Raw genomic sequence first — 17,635 nt, 5'->3', positions numbered from 1 at the left:
AAAAAATATTATTTTTTTATTTCTATTTTGTATCATATTCATCTCTCATTTTCCTTTTCTTGCAACTAAACTATTATGTTGACAAACAAAAAGAAAAAAACTCTTCGGCCAACTTTAGTAATGGGTAATTACATTAACACCCCTAAAATACTGTTTAATATCGCTAAACCTCTATCAAGAAATTGAAATCTAAAATTTGTGTCCAAAAAAAAAAAAAGGATAAAATACAGAATGGAAGAGATACTATGAACACGATGATAATTAAAGATAAAATTATATAAAATAATATGTAAATTTAAAGTGAGACTGACAGAATAAAAGATAAATAATAATAATAATAATAATAATAGTAATAATAATAATAATAATAATAATAAGATGCTTCATGGAAGACGTGCTGGCCATGTCATTTCAATGATTTCACAGACCAAAAATGTGGGCAATTTATGATTTCATCAAATTTTATTGGGGTAAGTGTAATTCACCGTAAAAAAAGTACATATCCCAATCAATCGTTGCATGGGGAATTACTGGAATTTTTCAAAGAAGCAGTCCAGAAATGATAATAATAAAAAAAGAATACTGTTGTAATCATTGAGAAGAAAAACAAACGGCTTGATGATAAGCGTGAAAAGATGGCGGAAAGCGGAAAGCAAAAGGCGTAAAGCAAAAGGCCGCAGCTTTTTTGAAAAGCCGCCGGGTTGGGTTATTGGGCTTTCGGCCTATTGATGGATGAGATTCGGCCTAGTGGGCCCCACCAACATGTGGGCCCAGTTGATAAAGCCACCGCGGTCAGCCCAGCCCCACCGCCATCACCACCACTCCCGCTCATGATTCCCGCGTGACTTCACTCACCCAAACAAACACAAACAACACCACAGCGCCGCACATGCCCTCTGCCCCCCGTCCATGAATAGAACCGATACGGTTTCGTAGCATCAAATTAATTATTATATTTTAATAAATTGACAAATTGGTCGCAATATTATGAAAAGACACAAATATACTTGAGATTGTTAATAGAATTAATACGTTATTAGATGCCTTAAAAAGATATTTACTGTAATAACTAACATAATCTTTGATATGAAACTACAATAGCTAGTTCGGTATTTTTTAAAATATATTGTCCAAATTAGTCTTATATATGAAATTGCTATTAGGGGTATGTAATCAATCGGCTCAATTATTAAACCAATCAAATATTAGTAATCGACACTAATCAAATCGAGACATATATTCGAATTGAACCAATCAAGTCATTTAAACTAATCAAAACTGAACTAACCGAATTTTAAATTGCGGTAACTGAACCTAAAACTGAAATAAATCGAATTGAAATAAAGCCTATTTTGGTTCGGTTGGATTTTTAATACAAAAAAAAAATGAACCAAATAATCGAAATTCTTGAAGGGAAATAGCCGAACTTAATACCGAAAATTTTGAAAAAAAATAATCGAATCGAACTACTACTAGTAAGAAATCAAATTGAACTGACAAGTTCGATTGATTCAGTTCAATTTATCCAAACTCCTGCTCACCCTTAATTGCGATGGCTTAGTTGGTTTCTTAAAGTACAATGACTAAATTGGCCCAAGTTAAAGAAGAATGGCCTATAATTTATAAGTCATGGCTTTTCTTAATTAATACGGGATAGTGTTTCTCACAAGCACGGAATCCCTAATCAAGGGCGAGCTCTATGTATAAGGAAATCAGCATGGATTTTTTGTACATACCAAATTGTATAATATACCTAGAGACGCATGAAATTGAGCTACACCATTTTATCATAAGAAATTCTCTCACGCAAAAATATCAAATTTAATTATATATACAAATAATATTATCTCGTAATTATAATAAATATAATAAAAATATATATAATGAGTTAAAAATAAATTTTTATTCACATCAAATAACATAACATTTGTAGGAGGTAAGTAACCTCAGTGGCAGCTGCATGCCGGCAGGCAACACATCACCTAATTTACGTACGGAAGACATAAGTGTGAAAATGACAATGATTTTTCTTTTTTTTTTTTAAATAAAATTTATGGTTGCGTACCAAGAGGCCGTCTGTCGAGATCGTCCACAGTGTATATAAAGAGAGGTTGCAGAGAGAGGGAAAATGCGTCATCGGAGTTTCATTGTCGACGGCGTTGATGGAGAAGAGTAGGTCGTTTCCGGAGTACTCGTCCTCTTACTCCGGCGAGTTCGGATTCGAAGAGCGATCGAGCTCCTACACTTTCAACGGGCCGAGCATCAAGGCCCGCCAGGGATTCGCGGCGTCGAACGATCCGGAGATGAAGAGGAAGAAGAGAATCGCCACCTACAACATGTTCGCGACCGAAGGCAAGGTCAAATCTTCTGTCAAAGACGGTTTCAAGTGGATCAAGAGCAAGTTCAGCGACGTCCGTTACGGTCTGTGACTCGCTTCTCGTCCTTGTCCATTCCGCTGTTGAAATTTCTCTTGTTTAATTCGTTCGAAAACGAGAGAGAGAAAGAGAGAGAGCTGTGAATTGTATCAAAATTGTGAATCGATCTTCTGCTGTTTGCATGAACAAATGCATGATGCACTTCAAGCATCAAACTAAGAGTGATGAATTTGTCTTGGTGACCAAAATTCAAAAATGTTCTTCAGCTTTTTTTTGAAGCAATTTTAGAGACAGGAATCGTGATGATGAGCTCCAGATTAACACTGACGATGAACATACGGACCTTCTCGAAATAGGCCAAACTTGTGCGAGAGTTCAGATAGAATCGTCAATACGCTCCTCTGTCATCACAGGCAGTGAATTTTGAGCAAATTCTTCGTTTAGAGCAGCCTCCAATTATGAAATTTTCAGATTTTGAAAATTCTTGATCTGCCTGATAGATGTCTTGTAAGCCCTCCGCCAAAAGTATTAATTGTAAGTTAACTGGTATGTTCACAAAATCAAATTAGTCTGAAAATATCTTCTTCGCCTACACTCCCTCGACCGAATCTTAACTAACAAAGATGGTTATTGAGTTCATAGAACTAAATAATATACCTAAAAAAAACCCCTCGAGTAGACTAAGATTGGGTATTGGGTTGCCCACAATCCTTTTAGTAAGTAGACTAAGATTGGGTATTGTGATAAGAAATTAAACACAAGATAAATCAGTACATGGGAAGTGTTGGCATCAATAATCCTGGCCAAAAGGTATAGGCTATATAGCAAATGCAATTCACTTGTTCTGGAACTAGCTGAACAATGCTGAGTATTTTACACAAACAAAGATCAAATATCTTGCTTGAGAAAGTGGGTACTTGAACTATTGATTTAGATTCAGATATCACCGACAAATAGAGAGTATTTATAGCATTGTAGATGTAAAAAGGAAAAAGAAAAAAAAGAAAAAAAGACCTATTCGAGGTCTACTATCCCGAAATTGGAGAGGAGAATCTTTACTTGATCAACAAGGTCATAGCCTGTCGCGTACTCTGTCAGCAGCCCGACAGCAAATCCGAACATGGCCCATCTGAGTCAAGTAATTCATTAGAATGTTGAATGGATAAAGCAAAAGTCACTTTTTTACGACTTATTAAAGACGTACATAGGAAAGATTTGTATAATTGAACTCAAATTTGGGCAAGGGCTTGTTCAAACAAATCTAGATTGACAAAATCAGCGACAAATCCAACTACCGTTGAAATAACATCACATTGAGTAGATGGTACCTAACTTAAGTCCGTGACCAGTTGTAGAATTGAAGATGAAATCAGACAAAGATGATAAACAAAAAGATAATTAAAATAAAGATGTGAGGCTCCCTATGGTTCGGATCATTTTAATACTTAAGGTTTATGAGTTGTCTTTAATGTTGTATTTGAATTATGAAAAATTTAAAGTCACTCATAGGGGCCCAAAATACCAAAAGTAAAGCAATAGGGACCCCCGATGGGGTTCTTGACTTAATGGAGGGGGGTCTTTGAAGTAAATAAACCATAGGAACCTTAAATGTTGAGAGCAAATCATAAGGGGTCTATGTGAAAATAGTTAAACCACAAGATAATTGGACGGAATTTACCCTCAAATGAAGCCAGCTATTTGGGCCCTAAACAATATATTAGCAACGATAGAAAAAAAAAAAATGTCTTCAGGGCTTATGCCTTGTGATCCTTTGATTAGAATGCAGGTATCATGAACTTTTACTAGAGTCAACTGAAACATAAAATAGCACCCTGAGAAATAGTGCTTGAACACTAAATAAGAGCCCCCCCAAAAATGAAGAATCAAAATCGGACAGAAAGTAAAAATGTAAATGGAAAGGAGGAGGAGGCAAAACTAGAGAGACCTTCAAGGCATGTAAAGACTCTCTTGAATACAGATAAAGCAATCATGAGAATGCGATACATACAATTAGTGTCACACCCAATCCCACATTAGTAGATTACAAGGTTTGTTTTAGGTATATTACTTGCTCCCGTGAACTCATCAATCCACTTCGGCTATCACTTTTGGGTGATGACCTCTGTCGTTGGCGTCAGTTCATCTTGCTCACAGTAACCTTCATATAAGCAAGTGCATACTCCATGTTTTTGTTTACCCTTTAAAGCACATTACTTTTGAGTGGCCACTTGTTTCAATGATGTATGTACTCCACGGGAGTCTATTAGCGGTAAAAGTGCTAGTTAAAGGTAATTTATGAGTTCATTGAATCAAGTAATATAGCTAAGCGCTCCCATATAGACTATCCATGTGAGATTAAGTCATAACAGAGTCACTCCATAGTCCATACCCGAAGCCAGAAGACAACAAATGATGATTTAAGCATTGGTTACAATTCATGAACTAAATTCTACTTCTTGAAGCAAATGAATTTATTCCCCCAACAACTGTGCCATCCAACACAACCCACAGGGTATTAGACAGGATTTTTGACACGTGGAGAGAACTATGTCCATTCTCTTCCTCCATTGCAGTATCTTGTAATATCTTATGGAGATTGGTATTTTCAATTTTTTTTTATGAAAAAGGGTAAATTGCCAAAATAATAATCAAACTAACCAAACTTTTAATTTTATCAATAGTAGCATCTAACTTTAGTTCTTTTTCAATTTTGGATCATCTTTACTCTCTTGTTAATAAAAAATATGTTGAATGCTCACATGGCATGCCACCTCAAATTATTTAGGTCACGTCAGAATTTTTAATCTAAGGTGGCATGCCATGTCAGCCTTCTTTTTTTGGCTCAGTGTCAGCATTTATAATCTGATGTGGCATACCACGTCACCAGTTAACAGTTTTATTAACAAAAGCATATCGGTGGCCCAAAATTGAAACAGAATTAAAATTGAATGTTACCATTGATAAAATTAAAAGTTCAGCCTAAAATTGAAAAAATGTAAAACTAGGGGCTTTTTTGGGGGGTAATTTACCTGATAAAAAAATACTACTAGAATGATGCAATAGTGTCATTTATGTAATTATGGTGTACTTTAGTGCACTTTGTTTTTCATATTATATCATTTTGTGAAAATTTTAATATGACAATTTCATATAAGAATTGGATTTGTATATCATTACCACAATCCAATCTCACAGGTTTAACGGAGAGGTTTTGGGTATATTATTTGATTCTAAGAATCCAAGAATTACCTTCAACTAGCACTTTTGGATGAGAACTCGTGATGTTATAAGCTGTATCAAAACCAACCCAAGACTATTATCAAGTGGGTGCGGACCAAAAAAAAATGTTTTGAGACTGAATTTAGGCAAGACTAACATAAGAAAATTTTTAGTGTAGCAAAGACACCAGGTACTAAATGAGGGGAGTTTTTCAAAATCCAATATTAAATCAATGATTTACTCAGGACATCATGGATATATATTAATTAATCTAATAATATTAAGAATTACCTTCAATTAATACTTTTTTGGCAAAAACCCAGAGTGTTACAACCAAATACTAGGAATTGGATACTCCTTCTCTTCAATTGTGACCTAAAGTTCAAATTTGACTGAGATTATAACTCCTAATTTGACCGTGATTATGATTTCAAATTTGATTGTGATTAAAATGTTGTCGAATTCGATTTTGATTGAGATTTATTTCATTTAAAAGAATATTCTCATGAATCGTCTTCTTATCAAGATATGATTTCATGTGTATATCTATAGATAATTTTAAGTGTATAAATAGGTTCACAATGCTCTAGAATTAAGTGCAACAATATTATTTTAGTGATATTTTAGTAGTGGCAATATCACTTTTATTGTAATAATATTTGCTTAGTAATATTTTGTTATCTCTACAGGTGATTTTTCTGATTTGGTTTTTTCACATTAAATTCTGTAATCGTGTATGTGGGTGATGGTTTAATTGTGATTTGTTTTCAATCCAAATTCACAACATCTTCAATTTTCTTGGCCATTGCCTATTTTTCTCAGCAACCAAACAGAAAGCAAAAGGGTATTATATTATATCAATTGACCTGGAAATTCATCATCCTAAGCAACCCCAAAAAACATCAACCCACACAGAGAAACGTTAAAAGGGCAAAATTAGTAAGCCCTACCTGCCATTGCTGATTTCATTCTTGCCAACGAATCCAAAGACAGGGCCCTTATTAGCCTCCTCAAGCTTCTTCTGCTTGAAGTAATCCTGAAGCTCCTTGGCCATTTGCCTCTGAAACTCCAAGGTGACCACCGCAGCACCCTTCTCCTTCACCGGCGCGGCCACCGACGGCGGAGAGGGCTTGGGGGCCGGCGGCGTCGGGGAGGGGGGCTGGAGGGGCTTGACGGCCGGAGGGGGAGAAGGGGCAAGGGGTCTTCTGAGAGGGCCCTCGGTCTGGGAGCTCCTTATGGTGAGAACAGAGGGCTTTGAGAGGGAGAACCTGAAGGAGGAAGGGGAAGAGGAAGAGCATGAGGAGGAAGAGGGAGATGGGGATGAGCAGGAGAAGGAGGAGGAGGAGGATGGGGATGAAGATTTGGGGATTTTGATGAAAGGGATTGGAGATGAAGCGACTGACATCCTTTCTTCCTTACTTTCTGGGTGGGCTTGGGTTTTCCGGGAAAATTTTGGTTGGTGGATGGTGGAGTTATCACTGGTACGGGGATGTTGTGGTGTTGCAGTTAGGTGGGGGTGAGATGAGGCCTACTTGGCGCTTTTGTATGTGGCTAAGACGCGGCCAAGTTCAAGTGGAGCTTACGGCTCTCCTTGACTCCTTTGCTCCACGCACACATACACCCTTAGTCTGGATGGAGCCATGGAGAGAGATGTGATTATATAACCTAGTTTTAGAGGTTTAAATGTGGAGGATCTCAGTCTCATATAGTCTTGTCTTGCTGATGAGAATTAATTTGGTAAGTTGGATTCAAAATTTTGTTATTTACGCTAAAAATAATATAATTGTATATTTTTATAAAAAAATTATTATTAAATAGAAAATTCCATAAAACATTTAGGGAAGAAACTGACGATACACTACAACCCCTAGTTTCAACAGGAAGGTAATCTCAGCAGCCTGCAGAGGCAGAGCTGGTAATCAGCAACGCAGGCACTCAAATAGTCACACTGTAATTGTAAACGATAAGACACTCAGCTCCACATTGTAGATTCAACCCTCAGCCAAGAAAGAAAAAACTTGAAAATAGAATTGATTAATATGATGAAACAATAGCTAATGCAGTCATTGTGCAAGATCCAACTAGACAAAATTGAAAGCCCAAGTAGTTTATATATATAGACATATCCGACAACTGTAACAGAGGCCGCCCGATTCGAAATCCCCCCCAGTCCGGCATGTCCCAAGCACAAGAATCCGCTTTTCTTGTGTCCAAACTCTAGCAGAGCAAGCCAGAAATGTTGCATTCGTGGTTGGTTAGTGGTAACTCAAACAATCAGTTCATCGTTTTGGTCCTCTTAATAGAATCAGTTCAATTGCACAAGCTGTTCTTAGGGACATCCAAAGATTACATTATTCTGCACGAACATCGTCTTTCATTCTTCGCATCAAATTCGTCGTCTGATCCACTTGAATCGCTGTCATAGGACAAAAATCACAATGAAGGAACAGAAAAATAAGTTTGTTTGGTTAACCTGACCAATTTCACAAAATTTAGAACAGTGAAATATCAAGAGTAACAACTTCATCCGAGACTTAATAACACTTGCAGTAAGAACAATGTCAAGGATTTTCATAAAGTAAAATAACAACGGCAAAATATGTTTCTCAAGACAATAATTAGGCCTCAATTGAAAAGTTAACTAGAAGGCAAAGAACTGAATTAACTTAAAGAAGCAGACAGACTCAAGAGAAGGTTTCCTGCACGGGTAATTATTTTCAAATATATTTCACTTACAAAATGTCACTCTTTATATGGATTGAGCCATCCTCTCAACTCATCTAGTGTTGAAAGTATTATTTCTTATTCCAGCCGTCCCAAGTCCAAATGAAGGTAGACGGGTGGCATTAGATAATCGACAACCAACGTAGAAATCATTGGATTTTTTCAACAAGGATTCTAGACAAAGGCAGCCCCATTTAGCCAGATTAAGTCTTGTATTGTTACTGTTGTGGGTGGTTGTATGGATCTATTAAAAACACTTATGCAATAAAAGATCATTTTACATATCAATTAATAGTCCATGCATTCAACAATTAATGACCTATATAGGAAATCCCAGGCATGGGATTGAAACAATTAGGTTACCACTCTGCATACAATCGTTATAGGTCACACACAAAGAACCCACAAATGTCCAAGAGCATTCCAATTGAATATTCTCGTACAAATTATTTATTATGGTGTTGAGGACCTTGAGGATGCTAAAATGGAGGTGCAAGACCATGATTGGAGTATTTAACGACCAAATTCTTGATAAATACCTTTGGTTCTTTGGTTAGTGAACAAGTTTACTTCATATATATATATATATATATATATATATAGAGAGAGAGAGAGAGAGAGACAGAACATTAAAAGGATGCAACCTGAACACAAACACACAGAAAGCAGTTCAAATTTGCCTCATAGAAACAGAACAGCTTTATCTCAAGGCCATGGAAAAGGCCCCATTTACAATTTTAAAAAAGATAGAGAAAAACAGTTGAGAAGTAGAATAGTTCTTGAGCTTCCTATGCTCTAAAAGAATTCTTAAAAATTAGTAACATACTATCCCTATGAAGTTAGGCCCATCTTATTCATCTGTAAACCACCAAGAAAAGAATGCGAAAAGAATAATAATATAAATCAGAAATCAACAAAAGACAAATAAAAAAGAGAGACTATAGAAAGAGACAGGGTGCAGGAAAGGCTCACGCCGCATGCTACACATTAAAAGCCAGCCACATGCACATTCTGTAATCATGTTTCTAAACTGCCTACCATTATTAGTTATAATATATATAAAACAGAATTCCATCATTTCTCCAAAATATGCATATGGTAATAATAAAATTAAAACAGAAAGCCAACAAAAAAGCTTGATGATGAACATACTGAATTTTTCCAAGAAAAGTCATAATATTCTAGGTTGAACTAAATCAGAACTAATACCAAGTCAATCAGTAATAACTGAATCAACTTTAACTTATATCCTCATCAACGAGCTAGACTTTGATTACCAAATTTCAAGTAGTAGGATTTGGATTGGAACTCTAGGTGGCAACATCCAATCTATTGAAAGGCCAAAAGGCAAGGGCTATAAAGAACTCCCCACTAAAACCAATGAGATTTACAATAGAAGGATGAAGATACACTCAAAAACATGTCAGACAATGACAATTGAATGAAATACATCTGAAAACAAAATTAGGAAGGAAAATTTCCAAAAGCCCCAGTATATTAACCAAGTTTAAACATAAAGGAGAGTCTTAAGACATCCAGGGAATGCATGGTTGATATCTTGGGAACGTATGACTAGGTGAAACAAAAATGCTTCACTGTTTTATCATGAGCTTTGAGGATCATGAACGACTTGCAAAAGGTTCAAGCCTCCACAAGACAGAAAACATGATGAGCACATTGGGGGATTTTTTCCCATCTTCCCAGTGTAACAGGAAAAAAAAAATTCTTTTCATTTTTAGAAAAACAAGATTTAGCTATTTGAAATCAAAATCCAAATTTAAGCACGCATAAGGTGATACCATATAAAAGTGATGGCAAAGGATTCTTCAATGTTCAGAAATTAACAATAGGAACTAGCATAGGCATATATCTATTTTCTATCAACATAAAAGGTGGCTAACTAAGTGGTGCATTGTCATACGTAAACTATGCCTGACTAATTTTTACATGTTTAAATCTACAGGAATATCAGACATGAAATCAAATTCTAATCTTGAATAAGGATGTGAAAAAGATATTACAGGATATATTCAAATATGAAACTGCAATTGACAACAGCATACTGAAGAACCTCTTTGATATGATGCATACACATGCATTTATGCACAAGAACCAAAACATCATTGGAAACCCTCACCACAGAGAATAATTAAACCAATTAATTGCATTCTCAATGAATAATATAGATCTGGAGTTCCAATACCTGAGTTCAAATTCCCGAATCTCAGCAAGCTCTCCTCCAGATGTATCTGTCCACTGCACTTTTCTCCTTTCCATATGACCAGGGATATCAATTTCCCCATCACATGTTGCCTCATGCCCATTAACAGGTCTGCCAGAAACTGGAACCGTGTTTTTCTGCTTCTTCAAGCTACTCTTAATAGCAAGTTTTGTTACATTACTACCATCATCAACAAGATCAGTGGCATGGATATGATCCTTCCCCTTGTCAGAAACAGGGGCCTCTGGGAGAATTTCCTGCTTTTGGGAGTGTCCTACTTTCAAGGGAGATGGGCTTTTGAGTCCTGCGGCAGTGCGACCAAAACAGACAAAGGAAGCACAACCACGGACAAGCCGTTTCTTCCCAGAAGCCAGTGGGAGGTCAGGGTAAGAATCTTGGTCTACCAACTGGTACTGATTCCACGGAGAAACTCTCATGGGTTTTTCTTCATTCTTCTGACCCAAGAGAAGAAGGGTAAGGCCCTTGCTATACCCAGAAGCTGAAGAAGAGAAAAACCCTCCTCCTTCCACTGCCAATAACATCAGTCTGGCTCATCTGGACACCATACAACTCCTGTACGCTGCCTTCTTCAGCTCCAAACAACTAAACCCACCTTCCCTGTATCTGCAAATAAGCCATCAAAATAGTGCTAGTAAAACTGAGAGAGAGAGAGAGAGAGATACCACATTTCCACAGTAAATATTAATTCCATTTCTCATATGGTTCACTCACTGTCCACTGAGATATCATGTATTTCGCCTTCTTTTATAGCATTTTTATAAAATTTATGGTTTATTCTCTTCATTCGAACTAGAATGCACAAACACAGAAGGGGTGGAGAGTGGGGGGAGCCTTAAATGCAATCATAACTACAACCCCAGCTCACTTCCGTTGCAGGAACTATTTTAAGCACGACATAAAAAAAAGGCAAAAAAAAAAAAAAGGATGTTTTAAATGCATGTGATAGAACAAACCAGATCACGTCATTTGCAGGAAACATATGACATTTTATGTCACCGACATTGCAACTATATAAGTTATAAAACACATTCATTTCACCAAAAATTGTCCCAGTTTTTAAGTGCTTCAAAATCCACAAAAAAAAAAAACAAAAAAAAAATTGCAAATAAATGGATAAAACAGAAATCACATTCAGCATAGTTTGACCTCTAGGATTAAATAATCATGAAACCAAATGAGTTTCAACGGCAATTGTTTAACCTTACTTCCATTTTAGTCAATCAAAAATTTTAAAAATAAAGAAAAGGACATAATATTGGGCAAAATTTCCCAACTATGGAAGCAGAAATACGCTCTGACCAAATTGAAAAAGAACAGCTTACTACTGGCTTGTATAGAGGTGTGCATTTATGTAGGGTTCCACACTCACACACAGAAAACTTCCCGGAGAAATTCCATATAAACAGGTTTTCCTCGTAAGAAATTCCAGTATCATATTTTCCAATTTCCAAATAAAATCAGCAGCCTCAGCTGAACATATAGAAGTAATGCATGCAATATATTCGTAATTGTATGTAAATCAGGAAATCACACAGATGAAATGAAGTGAAAGATCTTCACATCCGAACAAACAAAAGCTGAAACAAATGCAAATTCAATGCATCAACCCTAATCATCACCCGTTCCACCACTTAATCAACCGTTATTATAGCTTTATCCCCCACTCAACTACAACAATGCAACAGGTAAAAGTCATCACCTACCGGAAAAAGTCCTTCACAGATCTGGGAGACAGGCACAGAATCTCCGGCGACTCACTTGACGGCGACACCTCGCCGGACCGGCGAATCCATCATCTACGACCGAACTTTCAACAGAGAAAAATCTTCTAAATCCGAAGGGCTTTTATAGGAGACCCCGAGCTCGGCCGCGTAATTGCCGAGGAATTGTAGAGTAACAAAGCTGAAAGGAATTAAAAATATGAGATAATAAATGTATATATATGTATATATAACCTCAAAGTGAGGGATGGGGAATGGGCCCCTGTGGCGCGCCAGCACATGATAGCGACGGCTAGTGTCCTGCTTTTTATTATTTTTAATAAAGTTTTTTTTCTTTTTTAATTAATTAATAAAATAAATACAATAATTAAATATTAATAAATACATTTTATTTTTAAATAAGATAAAACTATTTATTAATAAATATACCTTGTGTTTACTAGACAAGAAAATATTTGAATGTTAAAAATAAGATAAAAATAATTTACATTTATTGTTGTTTAATTATTATTTTTAAGATAATAATTAGTATTATTCATAAAATAAATTCAAATAACTAAAAACAAAACATGTTATATTCTCGTCTAATAGCACAAAGGTATTAATTATTTCATATAATTAAAGAAAATATTATTATAGAATCATCAATTAATTTAAACTTGACATTTAGAAAAAATTTGAGAAATGCTTGAAAGAGATTGGTTTAGTAAATTTTAGTTGAATTTTAATAAATATATTAAACAATTGCATTAACCACAAAACTAGAACATAATCTTAAAACTAATAAGAAGGGTTTTGGGACCAAAAGGTAAAATCCCTCACCTTAGGGGTCCCTTGCAACTCAGCTCCATAATTTCTGCAGGAGGGGGTAAATCACGGAATCCAGGACAAGACTCGAACACGAGACTTGTTACCATCTATATAGCGGCTAAAGTCTCAGACATTGGGACCAACTCGTGCACGATCTCAACTGCTGGGCTATGTCCGTGGGAGCTAATAAGAAGAATTTTGATTTATAGTGCCTCTATTCTCTATTAATCCTCTCAATGACTTGTTTGGTCGTGATATAAATTGGCATAAAATACTATAAAATACTTCTTTAAGTAGATAAAAACCCTTTTTTATTTTTTATATTGTTTAATTAATAGTAAAACCCTTTTGTATGATAGCAAAAATTATCATTTTTCAGTTAAAAGAAAAGGTAAAAATTTAAAACTTGAAATTAAGTTATTCAAATCAATCATAGTTATTTTCTTAAAGTGATTATTGCTACAATAAAATTATAAAACAATATCAAATAAGTACTAAATTTTATTCAAATACTTATTAAAACTGACAACAAAATTAAATGAGACAATTTGAATTAATAAATCTTATATATAATATTTATTTATTTATTCATATGTCACACATGGAATGAATCCTTTTTCAAATATGCTAAGTCGAGCATATGGTAAACATTTTGTTGATCCAGTGTGGCTCAATAGTAACACCCAAACAAATGGGGAATACATACTTTCTTTTCCTTAGTGATCTTTATGTGACACCATTTTTTATTTTTATTTTTGTGAATAAAACTTTTATCAAGATAAGACTTGACAATGAATTAAGTATATAATACAAATTTGGTTATATTTAATTTTTAATTAAGATATAATTAATAAGATTTTTCGATTGGGAAATGTTACACCTAAATTTTACTTCTAAAATTATTATTTGTTTGATTTTAGGTAGGTCCAACCCTTCCATGAGATCAACATAGAAGAAAATTAGTTTTATAAACAAAATATCAAGAATGTATTTGTAAACAAATATTTTCAATTCGCATTTATGGAATTATGTACCAAATGCAGGTCCTACTAACATTATTCTTGTCAGAAATACAAGTAAAATTTATACTGGAATGCTCAAGTTAGGGTAGAGTTAGGCAAAGAACAAGAAGATTAGATGAGTGTCAAGATGCGGCTAGCCAACTATTTGTCTAGGAGGAGTTCGCAGTTGTTTGGGAAAACTCACGTTTTCATCTGGGAGAGTAAGCAACTGTTAAGCTTAAAAGAGCAGTTCAAGGATTGAAAATGGGGGTAGGTGTTGCAGTTGTCTAGGAGAAGTCTTCTATAAGGGAGTCAACGATCAGAAGGCATGTGGGGATTTCTACCGTGCGAGCCCTCTAATACTTGAGTCAAATTTAGCATGTATGATGCTTTGAAAAATCAAGTAAAACGTACGAGAAAGCATGTTGAGTTGTTTGGGAGAAGTATGGCACATTTCTCTAGAAAGACAAGTGATTTAGATATACAGGTGTGTGTTTGAAAGTCGAATGGTCGAAAAAATGTCCAAAAGCCCCCTAAAAATGCAAGGTTAAGGGTTATTTATACCCCTTTAGTGTAGATGACAGGGACACGTGAAACACATGCATGAATGTACATGATATTGTCCTAAGTTAAGCATGGAATGAGTCTGGTAAGAACCCCTCCCCCCCTAAAAAAAAAAAAAATTAGTTCTTCGAGAAAAGAAGTGCCTTTGTAAGGTGGGTTGTCATTGTGCGAGGCACATTTGTCCCGGAGAAAGGCCTCCCTTGTTATTCCCCAGGTGTGTGATGTTATTTGTCATAAAGATCATGTACAAGGGGCATTCCTCCAGGAGGACTTTTTCTCCTGAAGGAGCCGCATCTTTAATTGCCTGGGAGAACTCCTTCTCCTAGTTGGGTCACATTTCCTCTGAGACAACTTAACTTGCACTGGATGGTAGGTTACAACAATTCTCCTTACTTGTTTTATATTTATATATTGCATATTTATGGTTAAATTTATTAAATTTTGATCAAATCAAAGTAATGTAGAATAAGGAGTCTAAAACAAAATCCACCAAGTTACAAAGAGAAAATCTTAAGAAAAACAAGGTAAAATAGATAAGAAACACAACCTAAAGTGATTGGTTCCTCAACCAAACACGAGCTGGCATTTGGTTAAGCATCTAGGGTGACGAAGACAATTCTCCTTATAGTAAAACTATCAAAAACTAACTCTAGAAAAAATATTACAACTTTTTAAATAGTCCTCCTAACTTAATCCATAAGGATTAGGGTTTAGGTATCTAATTTTGTTGGGTTAGATGCCTTTTACTACTCTTAGGCCTATAAGAAAAACATGGGGTTTACGATGAGGACGTTAACCCCTTCCATGATCCCATGATTCATGATCAACCCAAATGCATCAACCCCTTCTCTACCTAAGGATTCACGATCACCTTCTAGTGCCTCTCCTTGAGTTTCTAACTATTCTTTATGCAGGTCACACACCTCTTGCTTGATTTACTCTCTCATCTTTTGCATCTTGGCTATCTCCTCGGCTTGGGTTGGGTAAGTCTAGGAACTTTTGCTCTGCGTGCTGCCATGAGTGGGACAAATTGAGGTTTGGCTTTGAAAGTCTAGAATAATTAAAATTTACCAAATTGTAGAGAGAAAATCTTGAGAGAAGAAAGGTAAAATAGATCTAAAATACAGCCTAAAGTGATTGATTTTTCTACAAAACAAGGGCCAGCATTTGGTTAAGTATCCAAGAATGAGGAAGACAATCCTCCTAATAGTGAAACTATTGACAATTAACCCTGGAAAACATTACAACTTTTAAATAGTTCTTCTAACTTAACCCACAAGGATTAGGGTTTAGTTTTCTAGTTCTACACCTTTTACAACTTCTAGATCCATAAGAAAAACATAAGTTGCCCCTATAGACATGGCGCAACAATAAAGTACAAGGAGAATAATAGGAATACTAGAGGTTCGAATCCTTGTGACATCTTGAAAATCAGAATTATTGTTGGAAGACAACATTAGATAGAAGGTAATAGTAAGGTTGGAAGGCAAATTGCCCACGTAGAGGCAGGGTCATAGTGCACCATGTCACCTCTCTGGGGATCCCGTCCGCATAACTTAAATGTGGAATCCACGGGAAGGGTAGTCGTTTTTCGAAAGTTCACTCTGAGTGTGTATAGACTGTGACCGTATCCGGAAGGTGAACTAGGGGTAGGTCGCTCTCACCAAAATTATTCAAGTAAAGCTCGAATATCTGGATTATCAAAAAAAAAAAAAAACATAAGTCTTAAGATAAATTCTAAAAATCATAACAATATAATCTGAATTGAAATAAAAGTAACATGATTAGAAAACTAGATAAAAATATAAAATATGAAAAATTATAAAAATAACCCTACTAACATCTTTTTTATTGCTCTGCATTATGAAGACTCCATATATATATATTTAGGTCAAGTAACAATTAATGAGTAAGAAAAATCCATAAATCATGTCCTCTCATCTCTTATTTTCACTCAATGCTATTCACTACTTATAGGTTTGATCTGCTTTTTCTTTTCATTTTTATTTTGTTACATGATATAGTAGAAAATCTAAATGAATACCATTCCGAATGCCTTCTAGGTTTTGGTTGTAGTGTTACATGTATATATATATATATAATTATTTTGTATATAATTTATTAATAATTATTTATTAAAATAATATACCATTATATTTATTAAGATGTTCCTCTAATATATTTTATTATTTTACTAAAAAAATGTCATTTTCTAAATGTTAGGAAGAATATTCCTTCATGATAAAAGTAGTTGTTGTAAAGTGAAGATATTTGGGCTTTGGGCATTGGCTGTGGGGACCCTGATAGCTAACTCTCATTTGTCGATTGCAAAAGAAATCTACAATTTATAGCTTCAACCCTCACCTTCAAACATCAATCAATTCCTATGGCCCACACCTTGCATGTCATTCCTGTCCTCACTTTGGAGGAAAATTGGACATAAATAAATATTATCCAAACAATATGATAATAGTAATAATTTTTTTTTATAACTATGGTTAATCTTATTAATTTTTTCTTCAATATATGACCCAAAAAAAAAAGTAAATACATTATTAACTCATCCTATAAAAATTGTTCGTTTAGACAATTTATATTTTCATTTTTATAATTACTAAAAATGTAAAAAAGTCAACATCAATGAAATCAAATAAATTATAAAAAATGCCTCATTTTGTCTACTGAAGTTCCTAGTCAATCTCACAAAAATTATCATCCCTATTCTCATTAACTCTCAATTTAAATTTATGAAATTTATATTATTAATTTTAATAATAAAAAATATTAATTTTTATGAATAATTATTTTTTAATATTTGCATCTAAACATGCTTCAATATATTTAAGGTTTTGTTTTAGTGAAAAAAAATTATAAAAAAAAATTAACGCGATAACTATCTTGAGATACGCTCCCTTACGGACGCTTCACTCATGTGAAAGAAAAATAAATTTACGAAGAAATAAATTTCAACACATCCAA

At 34.8% G+C, this 17,635-nt stretch overlaps 3 protein-coding genes across 3 annotated transcripts; 1 reads left to right on the top strand and 2 right to left on the bottom strand.

Annotated features, from left to right (window-relative positions):
- The first annotated feature begins 2,090 nt into the window (after nucleotides 1–2,090).
- Nucleotides 2,091–2,600, top strand: LOC127808058 (uncharacterized). The gene has a single exon (XM_052346389.1). The coding sequence runs from the start codon at nucleotides 2,163–2,165 to the stop codon at nucleotides 2,427–2,429; it is 267 nt and encodes an 88-aa protein (XP_052202349.1). The 5' UTR covers nucleotides 2,091–2,162; the 3' UTR covers nucleotides 2,430–2,600.
- Nucleotides 2,601–3,146: 546 nt separating this feature from the next.
- Nucleotides 3,147–7,225, bottom strand: LOC127808057 (light-harvesting complex-like protein OHP2, chloroplastic). Its single transcript, XM_052346388.1, has 2 exons — nucleotides 6,545–7,225; nucleotides 3,147–3,504 (listed from the first exon to the last, which is right to left on the bottom strand). Exons 1-2 carry the CDS (start codon nucleotides 6,997–6,999, stop codon nucleotides 3,390–3,392), a joined length of 570 nt encoding a protein of 189 aa, XP_052202348.1. The 5' UTR covers nucleotides 7,000–7,225; the 3' UTR covers nucleotides 3,147–3,389.
- Nucleotides 7,226–7,602: 377 nt separating this feature from the next.
- Nucleotides 7,603–12,461, bottom strand: LOC127808055 (uncharacterized). The gene is made up of 3 exons (XM_052346387.1): nucleotides 12,264–12,461; nucleotides 10,522–11,163; nucleotides 7,603–8,010 (listed from the first exon to the last, which is right to left on the bottom strand). Exons 2-3 carry the CDS (start codon nucleotides 11,079–11,081, stop codon nucleotides 7,941–7,943), a joined length of 630 nt encoding a protein of 209 aa, XP_052202347.1. The 5' UTR covers nucleotides 11,082–11,163; nucleotides 12,264–12,461; the 3' UTR covers nucleotides 7,603–7,940.
- Between the last annotated feature and the right edge of the window lie 5,174 nt (nucleotides 12,462–17,635).

Source organism: Diospyros lotus, chromosome 8, assembly GCF_014633365.1.
Source record: "Diospyros lotus cultivar Yz01 chromosome 8, ASM1463336v1, whole genome shotgun sequence".
Classification (NCBI taxonomy): domain Eukaryota; kingdom Viridiplantae; phylum Streptophyta; class Magnoliopsida; order Ericales; family Ebenaceae; genus Diospyros; species Diospyros lotus.
Note: the sequence above shows the minus strand (reverse complement) of the source record. Positions and strands in the feature narration are given on the sequence as shown.

Excerpts from the sequence above, each read along its gene's own strand:
- LOC127808058 (XM_052346389.1), top strand. The coding sequence starts at position 2,163 with ATGGAGAAGAGTAGGTCGTTTCCGGAGTACTCGTCCTCTTACTCCGGC.
- LOC127808057 (XM_052346388.1), bottom strand. The coding sequence starts at position 6,999 with ATGTCAGTCGCTTCATCTCCAATCCCTTTCATCAAAATCCCCAAATCT. Across the intron at positions 3,505-6,544 it reads AATGAAATCAGCAATGGCAG|ATGGGCCATGTTCGGATTTG; the intron begins GTAGGGCTTACT and ends TACTTGACTCAG.
- LOC127808055 (XM_052346387.1), bottom strand. The coding sequence starts at position 11,081 with ATGTTATTGGCAGTGGAAGGAGGAGGGTTTTTCTCTTCTTCAGCTTCT. Across the intron at positions 8,011-10,521 it reads ATTCGGGAATTTGAACTCAG|CGATTCAAGTGGATCAGACG; the intron begins GTATTGGAACTC and ends GTCCTATGACAG.